This window comes from Platichthys flesus, chromosome 11 (assembly GCF_949316205.1).
Source record: "Platichthys flesus chromosome 11, fPlaFle2.1, whole genome shotgun sequence".
Lineage (NCBI taxonomy): Eukaryota > Metazoa > Chordata > Actinopteri > Pleuronectiformes > Pleuronectidae > Platichthys > Platichthys flesus.
Window position 1 is genome coordinate 13,736,527 of NC_084955.1, and position 10,290 is coordinate 13,746,816.

The following is a 10,290-nucleotide window of genomic DNA, read 5'->3' on the forward strand; positions in this document are numbered from 1 at the left end:
TAATGAGTGAGTTTCACCTATATTTAGATCCCCGTAAAGTGGAGTAGGACTGAATTTAACTTCACCACTGAATAATCTGATATTTTCTTTCTATCTATTTTATCAGCTAACTGAGTAATTCATTGACCATGCACCTATAGACTAACCATACACAAAATAATGTGTGTGCAGAAGGTTTAATGTGATTATTTATCAGGACTTATCCAATTGGAACAGGCATGTGTACAACACTGCCCCGTCCCTGTAGCTGCTGCAGGGACGTGGAGCTGTGGTTGTCGCAGCTCCTCCTGCAGCAGCTCCTCCCGCAGCCTCACACCACCTCCCATCAGCTGATGTGAGTGCAGCCCTCTGCTCCATCGCCCCTGCAGTTCACGCTTAGGTCAGCAGAGCTAAACTCGCCATCTCAGCTCCCATCACAGAATCAGATTTTCAAGACGCACCCCCCCTCCCTTCCCTAATCAGCCCGTTACCGTGGCAACGGCAGCAGAGCTTGCTGCGGATTTGGCGGAGACGGATCAGGCGCGTGCGCGGCCAGCCTTTAAATGTGACGTGTTCCGCGCGCGTCGGCCTCCTCCCTCGAGCTGCACCGCTGGAACGTGTTCGTGCCGCAGACCTGAGCCTGAACTCCTCCATCATGGTTGATCAGTTTGTTGGAACCTGGACTCTGTCCACCAGCGAGAACTTCGATGATTACATGAAGGCCATCGGTGAGATCGAGTCACGTAGTTAATGTTGTTATGATGATGTGTTGCATGGTTGTGGGTCCGCAGCGATAACCTGAAAGAGTTAATGAACAGTTGCAATTTGACAAAATCGCATCAGTGTTAACGAGCCTCGTTGTATATTAGGTGTGGGCTTCGCCACCCGGCAGATGGGCAACATGGTGAAACCCAACCTGGTGATCAGCGTTGACGCTGGAGTTGTTTCAATGAAGTCTGAGAGTACTTTCAAGAACACAGAGATCAAGTTCAAGCTCGACGAGGAGTTCGACGAGACCACAGCCGACGGACGACAGACCAAGGTAGGTCCTGCTCCTGTGCTCCCTCTCCATCAGCCTCTTTTGAGGAGAAGAATCTCGTTTCTGATACTAAATCAAACGTGCTTTCAGACCACCTTCAGTTTGGACAACGGCAAACTGGTGCAGAAGCAGACGTGGGATGGAAAGACCACGACACTGGAGCGGGAGATTCAAGATGGAAAGCTGGCAGCTGTGAGTCATTGTATTGCTCCTGTGGTTTGTAGTGTTTTCTCACCTTTTGTGTGGATTTCTAACAAGTGGTTTACATTTAGTATCTTCTCCTTGACATGTAAGATGTAAGATTTCTAACACTTGAACCTTGTCTCCACAGAAATGCATCATGGAGGATGTTGTTGCACTGAGGACCTATGAGAAGGTTTAATTTGAGCCTCTGTTTCCACAACACCAAATGCACTGAGATGATGAAATAAAGTCTGATCTTTGATACTCTGCATGAATAAGAGTTTCTTTGTTGGGATGCATGTACGGTTGTGTGGGTTACGCATTGGTCAGTGGTCTGGCATGTATATTTCTGCATAGTCAATGGACCACTTTACTCTTTTGGGTCTTTTCACTACAGACTTTGACTTCTCTTTGACTGCTTTGTTAGGATTAAGTTTCCCAGTAAGATGGAACGCCAGTGTGGAACACACCATCACCCTGAGATTAAAGCAGCTTAATGGAATTTGGCGGTCTTTAATTTACACCGGTGCTTCTTCTGACTCCTTAAAGTCTGAAAGGAATGTTCTGAGAATTTATTATGAACTTATTGTGAAGTTTTCTTTTTTTTTTCAGAATTCCTGAATAGACTTTAAAGCAAAAGACATGATGCCACTAAAGGTTAAACAAATTAGAGGGCTCAGAAATTTGACTTGTGCAGACTTCACTCTGCCAGTTGATCTCATGCAAATCTTTTAAAATGTATTTGAATACTAATGCAAGATACCAATTTCAAAACTTCTCCAGGCAAAAACTAGCAGGTCCAGCATCTTGTAAGAAACCCCCTGACCGTTTCCAAGTCATGCCTCTAATCTGAGTGGACACTGGGGGGTTGCACAAAGGCCTTTTGTTCAAATAAGAAACAGCAGCATGTCCCCCATATCAGAGCAGCCCTCCTAATGACCAGGAGGTGGGCAGGCCAAATCCCTGCTTGGGGTTAGATCAGTGACCTCATTTGTACCAGGCCTCTCTTGGATGCACAGATGTGGAGTTCAAGCAAGTGCATCTAATTTGTTTTAATAAGGGTCCTTTGGGGTAGGTGGTTTAGGCCCAAATCCTCCAAAGATTTCCAGGATTTAGTGAATGGCTTTGACCCTGGGTGGTTCTCAGGCAACAAAGAATACTGACTAATGAAAAGCTGAATCATTGTCTCGAGTGCCACTTTATATAAGGCCATGCAGATACAGACATTGCTTTAGGCTGGGGACAATGATACACATATTAAAGATTTGGCTTGGCTTGAGAAGGCTGGTCTCCTTTGGAATTGGTTCAAACACAATCGCACCATGACTATGGGCTGATGGATTCTCAGAAATGGTTTGAGTTCGTTTTTCTGAGAAGAGCCACCGTACAAATACGGTATCAATAATTATATTGTTCTAGTATAAACACACCATTTGGTTATCATTTAATTAATAACACATCAAACACTCAACAGATTGCCTCAAATCGTATCTGTTTAAGTCTGGCCATCAGAGGGCCTCAAACCAGCTATAATTGATTTCGCTCCAGGCTCCAGTAATGGTCTTATCACTGGGCTAATCACTAATTGGCAATAACCACTGCCGGAGGTGAACTCATTCAGATATTAAATAATACAACATTATGAAACGTATTACTTCCTCATTTGAATGATTAGATAAGATGAACTTGATGACCCTATTGACAGACTCTCACTGCAGCATTCATTCAGCAGAAGTGCCCCCCCTGTGGCTGATTGAAGTAATTGCAGGGACTGTGTGGACTGTACCACTCTATCCTAATACGTAGGGGGATCACATTTTGTCTTGAAATGGACATACGTGTCCTGGGACTTTGTCTGTCACTAAAAAAATTCCGTTTCTTTTGTTTATTATTTCCTCAAGCAATCATATTTCTTAAAACATTTGTTTCATCAAGCGTAAAGTTTACTCCGTAGTTAACACGTCTTGGCCCAGATTATCCCGGAAGACGTTTTACGTGACGCTGCGCCATCATGAAACATGGCTGACGAGAAAAACACAAACATGGGAGTCGACAGAGGAGAGAGTAAACCGGGTTCGAGCAGAGCCGAGCCGCTCAGAGAGGAAGCTACCCGGAGAGCAGAGCACCGGGGCAAGATGGAGGGGGAGAGCCGCGCCACGGCGGAGTACTGCGAGCAGCTGCAGGCGTGGATGTGGCAGTACTACACCGGCTACGTGAACTGGCAGAGCTGGCTGGCAGCGTCAGCCATGTCCTATCCTCAGTATTTACAGTCATCCGGCGGCACAGCGACGTCCTCCCTCGATTTAATGTCCCCGCACTGGTACAACAGTCCGTTTGCTCTCCCGTTGTCGCCTTACCCAGCGGCCGGGGCCTCGCCGAGCAATGGCCGGGCAGGGGAGGCTGCAGGCGGGGCAGCAGCAGCCGGTCAGCCGCTGCAGCAGCCGCAGGAGAACGGAAACCCACCGAGACCAGGTAAAAACCGCTGGGTACAGATGTCTGCTGGTTGTCTCAGTGTAAACATGTCTCAGTGTAAACATGTCTCAGTGTAAACATGTCTCAGTGTAAACATGTCACAGTGTAAACATGTTAACTTGAAGCCCGTTGAGTCTGTGCTCATCACGTGATATGCGCTTTAGAAAGAAACTTGACCAGACAACCACAGGTACTTCTCTACCAGTTGTCACAGCATTCTACCAGAAGTCTGTGGACACCCCTGTCTGTTCCCTTGGCCTCCTTGGTTGAGTTAGATATAAAAACTGTACAGGTGAATGCCAATGCTCTGGTATATACAATCACATTGTAAACAGTAGTGTTGCTACATCTCTGTGGCCACAGTTTGAGTAAGTCCTGTCCTGTTTCACCCATAAAAAGACATCCATGCACCATGAAGAAATGAGACAGAGCCTGTGTGAAAGAACTCGAACCCAAACTCGACATCAGGGCTAAAGACTATTGTTAAGTTAAGTTTAATGTTATCGGAATCAGGTTAATTGGCCAAGTAAGTTTGCACAAACAGAGAATTTGACTCGATAAAATGGCTCTCAGTTGCTTACACAGAATACACATCACAAAACAAACATAACAAAACAAACATAACAAAACAATACAAACAGTGCGACGGTCTAAGAAAAGAAGTGCAGGTGTGCGTATTACAATTATCCAGTGAGGGTGAAATAAGTAAACATAATTAAATATAAATATAATATATATTTTGTATAATATACAGTGTACAGTGGTTATTATAAGGATCCAGAGTCATTGCACAGTGCCACAGTGGGTTGGCTGTTCAGAAGTGAGACGGCGAGGGGGAAGAAACTGTTTTTGTGTCTGGTGGTTTTGGTGAACAGAGATCTGTAGCGCCTACCAGAGGGGAGGAGTTTGAAAACGTTGTGTCCAGGGTGAGAGGGGTCTGCAGGGATTTTTCCTGACTCTGGATGTGTACAGGTCCTGGATGGTGGGCAGGTTCAGGTTGGCACCGATGATCTTTCCTGCAGACCTGACTGTCCGTTGGAGTCTATTTTTATCCAATTCGATGGCCGATCCAAACCAGACAGATATGGATGTGCAGAGAACCGACTCGAAGTCTGCAGTGTAGAACAGAATCAGCAGCTCCTGAGGCATTTGTGCTTCCTAAGCTGGCGCAAGTCAGTCCAAATAACTCCTGCTCCTGGCCAGGGATACAATTCTATCAAATTCTTAATTCTCACATACACTACAAACTGTTTCCTGACTTACAATTTCAAACGATGCAGTGTGTGTAAATGTCCCCCAAGTGAAGCCCTGCCAAATATCAAGAGAAACACTCCAAGGACGTTATGACCTCAGTAGCTGAAGGTAGTTACGACACCTTTGGGATGAAATGGAACACTCGACTGTGAGACACAGTTTATCACCCAAACCCGCCCGCGACTGAATGAGAGCATATCTGTGCAGCCTGGATTGAAAGTCTTCAGGAAAGCTTTTCCTAGAAGAGTGAAGCCTTTTGAATAACGGTGTCAACAATTGTACTCATTTGACTTGAGCTTTTGCTTTTTCTGATTCTCCTCCCCAGGCCGAGAGTATAACATTCCTTCGCCTCTTCAGAGACTCCTGGCTGAGATGGTGGATTTCTTCATTTTGTTTTTCATCAAAGCAACGATCATCATTAGTATTATGCACCTCAGTGGAATCACGTGAGTACAATAAATTCATGATAGCAGTAGGGGTGTTAAAGTGACGTCTGTCTTTTTAATTCATTTTGGAAAAAACGGTATTGCAACTCGAGAGGCTTTTTGATTAAGTATCATTCACTTAGGGCACTTTCACACCTACCTGGTTTAGTCCCAACTGAAATAACAGGTCCAAAGAGGTGTTCCTAATCTGGATCAGACTGAATCCTGGTCTCGTTGCAGTGTGAAAAAGGGGCAGACATGCCTCACAGTATTGCTTTTAGTCTTCTAACAACGTCAGACGCACTCTTGACTACAAACCAATCAATGTAAAGCACAGATCGACACGGCCCATGTGTAGGTTATGACGACAGGAGTGTGTTATCCAAAAGTCTTCAGTGTGCTCCTGAACTTTCAATTTGGAATCAAAACTGACTGGATCATATGTAAACAATATAACCAGGACACACAATACAACCTCAGTTCATGATGTTCAACCTCACAGCGTTTGTCTTTTTCCCCTCAGGGATGTTTCCAAGTTTGCCATGCATTTCATCGTGGAAGAAATAGATGAGGACACATCGATGGAGGAGCTACAGAAAATGATGCTTGTGGCCCTTGTGTACCGGATATTAGTGTGTTTCTATGAGGTGAGCGCTCATAAACTCTATTCTAAAACATGTAATGTGATACAATACAGTGGTCACAGCCTCAACTATCCAATCTTCCTCTATTTTCAAAAGTATTCAATCTCCTCCATGTTTCCCTCTCCAGGTTGTGTGTATCTGGGGAGCAGGAGGAGCCACTCCAGGGAAGTTTCTCGTTGGACTCAGGGTCGTTACATGTGACTCATCAGTTCTGGTTCAGCCTAACAGGGTGCACGTAGTGCCAGCAACTAACGTCTCTCTGACTGCGTGAGTAGTTCATTTCTAATATTGTCCGTCAGCAGTTTAATAATAAATAAAACCAGCCTCACATCTTGTACTGTAACCACTGTCTCTGGGTCCCTCGACAGATCAACCGTCAGAGCCTTGAACAAGAACTTTTCTATCGCCTTCTTTTTCCCGGCCTTCATCACACTTCTGTTCTTTCAGCACAACCGGACTGTGTATGATATGGTAGCTGGTACAATAGTTGTCAAGCGCTCCAGGGCCAGATGACGCTGAAGAGCCCACAGGAGAGCGGTGCAGTGATGCTGAGCAGGCACTGTGTGATGATGGTCTTTGAGAAAAGCCAGCAGAACTCCTCAGGCACTGTCCAGGTCTGACCACGCAACAGCATCGAGGAGCTGGCAGAGAGATTGATACTCATCAATATGAACTGTTTTACTTTCCGACAACCTCAGTTTGGTTTGTCTCTGACAAACTGTATTTATGTCTATATGCCACTTTCAGAATTTGTTCCTGTGCCAAAGTTTGTCTCCACCGAAGACAAGAATACGCTCTTCAATAACACATGATTCGTCTCTTTTTCAAGCTCTTGCAAACTGAGGGTGAACGTCTTCTATCGCACAGTATTTAAGTTAATAACAGTGCAAACATGAGATTATTCCTGCAGTAAAACTTTGCGTTGAAAACTGACACAAGAGCTGTGTACTCAGACTTTTGGAGTTGACGCCTCATGCGCAGCTGCTGTAAAACTCTGGTTTAAAGGGACATTTAAATTAATTTAAAGGAAAACCTGAGCACAAGTACTTTTCATTCACACGCATGTGTGCGACTGAAAGAATAAAGATGTATTATATATTTTATGTGATTAACCTTTTTTTGTTTTGCATTTAACAAGATTAAATGAACCCACCACTAATTACCTGCAAGATGAGATGTCTTTCAGCTGTTTGTTGGCAGTTTGATAATTCTTATGTTATGATACTAATTCAGAGGCCACAGTTTGTTTTCTGATCTAAAAATGCATTGACTCATTAATGTTACAATACTGTTTGCATTATGTAATGAGGGTATACTGGCATCAAAAAGAATTCAGACTCCTGCACCTTTTGCACACTTTTAGTTCAAGGAGGTTTTAATCAATGCTTGTTTGTTTGTTTGTTTGTTATTCTGCGGAGGGATGAGTGGGTCATCACCTCAGGAGAAACCCATTTGATTTTGATGTGGATTAGAGGGCGGATACAGGATTTCCCCTTTCTTAAACATTGTGTTTTACATAATCTTCGTTCATTTCTCTAAGAAGAATTCATGAAATTTGAAAAAAATTAAAATCAGCCACGTCTAGGACAGATATTTATGAGTGATCCCAATTCAGATCCACATAGAAAGTATGCAGTAAATGTATATGTTGTTTCATAAGGGCACCGTTGGGCCTTGGCAGGACTGTGAGCTCTACTCAGTGTTTATCCAGTTGTATGTGGATTTCCTTCCATATCTCTACACTCAGTAATCCATGATGAAAACGTGAAACACAGAAGTCAAAGTCCGCTCCAAGATACTTGGTCCCTCTGGCAGCAATTACAGCCTTAAGTCTTCTTGGATAACTCTACAAACTTGTCTCATCTAGATTTGTAAAGTTAGTTTCATTCCTACCTGCATATCCTCTCGGGCTCTGTCTGAGTGGATGAGAAGTGTTGGAAGTGCCGTCCTCATGTTTAGGTTTCGGCTTCATCTGGGCCACTCAAGGACAGACACAGACTTGTCCCCAGAGCCAGTATAGTGTGGTCTTGGATTTACGCTTTGGATTGTTATTGTTCGGAGGGTGAATCAGCCACAGTCTCAGGTTGTTTGCCCTCTGGAGGAATCGTTCTATGAACCCATTCTTTTGATTTATCTATTTGATCTTCTCAGAGAAAAGGAAATTCTAAAAAAACACAACAGTAATCGTTGTCTTCGTACCTGCTTGAGTTTGGCTCCACCTAGTGTAAACTAGTTGATCAAATACACATTTTCACATGACGTACCAAGGAGGATAAGTCCACTGCATTGTTATATATCCTCCTTTATCATCACAGAAAATAAACCACGTCATCCTATTGGGACATGAATAATTCTTTACTAAATGTAAGAAAAGCCCAAGCTGTTCCACTGTTTTTTAAGCAGCTCTACTCTTTTTTTTCTCTCTCCAGTTTTCTGTCAGGTCCCATGTACTTTGGGACTGTGGAAGCTCCAGTTGTTGGCGAGTGTTGACTTGGTGATTGTGTTAGACCCACTAAGTGGCAGCTTCAGCTGACAGCCACAGATGGTGCTCACAGATTACAGTGACCTCCCCCCACATGCTGCTGCCATGCACCATGCCATTACTGTAGGTAATGGAATAATATATCTCATTGACATGAAGAGCTTTACCGGGGACCAGAAGAAAATGTAGGCACACACTACCCACCAGCATAACTGTACTGTTAAGTGATGAGTGTGGCTCATATACAACACAGTCTATTGGCATGACCCCATTTAGAGTTGAGGCATGTTCATAATGTGTTTTTGTATCAATAAACTCTAGATCGCTTCCAAAGACCACGTGCACGAGGAAGAAAAAGGGGAAAACCTTTGAGCAGTATTTATGACAAAACTGTATTAAACTACTTTACCTTACAATAAATGCCCAGCCCCTTTAGTGAATAAATCAATGCCAGTCAGTTATTAATCAAACAATTGAATACAATTAAAGAAAGTTAATTCGTTTAGCTATAAATAGGAATCCTAATGTGGCTCTGATAATGGCAGGGCTAGAATTTATTCCTGCCATAATGAATTTACAAAAATCTAATATTACAATGGCATTAGTCTACTCTTCAATTCACACTGTCCGGGGTTTGATGGCGAGCTTGATAAATCGTGTTCCTATGCTGACACATGGCGCGCCATACGCTATGGAGCTGGTGAAGAGTCCAGCAGGCAGCATGGAGGACTCACAGCTCTCCCTGACGTGTGTGTGTGTGTGTGTGTGTGTGCACAGTTCAGAGGAACGACCGACACAGTCTGGACAAAAAATATTCTCCGTTAACAACAAAGCGTGTTGCCTCAAATTCAATAAATGTTAAATAAGATTCCAAAAAGACAGCTGATGGCAACCCCCCACACACACACTCACAAGTACACGCACAGACACACACGGCAGGCTCCAGGTGTTTGGAAGTCATGGAAAGGTGGTGTTGGGTGAAAAGCTGCTCAGTGTTGTTGTCGTTTCTCCCACTGTGTCTGTGCCTGTTGGTTTTCCTCTCAAGTGGAGTCAGTAATTACAGGCTGCTGGGTTCTGGCTGAATGGAGAAAAGGGCTGCTGATGAAGAGCGGACGAATGCCCTCTCTGACACCAGGAATGCCATAGGGCATCATGTGGGCAGCCCATATTTATATATATATATATATATATATATTAATTTGAACACATACTTTCCTTTTTTGTCATTTTTCAAGGACTTCTAGGACACAACGTGCCATATGGACAGAGTAATAATCATAGAATGTACAGATGAACAACATTACAGCTCCAAAAAGTGAATTCAAAGCATATTGATCGCCTCCTTGTGGCAGGCTGCAGTACAGGTCATAAACGCAGCCTCCTCCGGGTTAGTAGATAGGACATGGACCAAACTAAAAAGTCAAAGTACTTGTTGAATACATTTGTCTCTGAGATGGTATCTGTCCTCTTAAGTAGCTCTTGGATGTGGGCATCATAACAGCCTGATGGGTTTACAACTTTTTATCATGTTTCTATAATGAGTACACTAATTTCTTACATAGTGAACACATGAGTGTGTCTGATAAGTAAAAACAACTTTTTGACAGAATAGAACAATTACCTGTACCCTTCATTTCAATGATCAAAAAATAGACATGACTATGAGGTGGGCACAAACTCACTGAAAAAAATGCATATCATTCTGACATGACATAACGTCAGGTCTCTGGGTGTTTTTTTTTTGAATACTGTTTGGCTTAAGGCAGCCAGAAGCTTGAGTTGTCAAGACAACCATGGTGGTAGCTTTGGTGA

At 43.5% G+C, this 10,290-nt stretch overlaps 2 protein-coding genes across 2 annotated transcripts; both read left to right on the forward strand.

Moving 5' to 3' along the window:
- Positions 1-539: 539 nt before the first annotated feature.
- fabp4b (fatty acid binding protein 4b) lies at positions 540-1,470 on the forward strand. Its single transcript, XM_062399711.1, has 4 exons — positions 540-707; positions 849-1,021; positions 1,109-1,210; positions 1,350-1,470. The coding sequence occupies exons 1-4, from the start codon at positions 635-637 to the stop codon at positions 1,398-1,400; spliced, it is 399 nt and encodes a 132-aa protein (XP_062255695.1). The 5' UTR covers positions 540-634; the 3' UTR covers positions 1,401-1,470.
- A 1,708-nt stretch (positions 1,471-3,178) lies between these two features.
- Positions 3,179-8,333, forward strand: LOC133965252 (protein FAM8A1-like). Its single transcript, XM_062399710.1, has 5 exons — positions 3,179-3,673; positions 5,253-5,373; positions 5,876-5,999; positions 6,124-6,263; positions 6,365-8,333. The coding sequence occupies exons 1-5, from the start codon at positions 3,220-3,222 to the stop codon at positions 6,507-6,509; spliced, it is 984 nt and encodes a 327-aa protein (XP_062255694.1). The 5' UTR covers positions 3,179-3,219; the 3' UTR covers positions 6,510-8,333.
- Positions 8,334-10,290: the final 1,957 nt, after the last annotated feature.

What these genes read in the sequence shown, in the direction of transcription:
- LOC133965252 (XM_062399710.1), top strand. Translation starts at nt 3,220, where the DNA reads ATGGCTGACGAGAAAAACACAAACATGGGAGTCGACAGAGGAGAGAGT. An exon ending in CGGAAACCCACCGAGACCAG is followed by an intron (nt 3,674 to 5,252) that starts GTAAAAACCGCT and finishes TCTCCTCCCCAG; the next exon opens with GCCGAGAGTATAACATTCCT. An exon ending in ACTAACGTCTCTCTGACTGC is followed by an intron (nt 6,264 to 6,364) that starts GTGAGTAGTTCA and finishes GTCCCTCGACAG; the next exon opens with ATCAACCGTCAGAGCCTTGA.
- fabp4b (XM_062399711.1), top strand. Translation starts at nt 635, where the DNA reads ATGGTTGATCAGTTTGTTGGAACCTGGACTCTGTCCACCAGCGAGAAC. An exon ending in TGATTACATGAAGGCCATCG is followed by an intron (nt 708 to 848) that starts GTGAGATCGAGT and finishes GTTGTATATTAG; the next exon opens with GTGTGGGCTTCGCCACCCGG. An exon ending in AAGATGGAAAGCTGGCAGCT is followed by an intron (nt 1,211 to 1,349) that starts GTGAGTCATTGT and finishes TTGTCTCCACAG; the next exon opens with AAATGCATCATGGAGGATGT.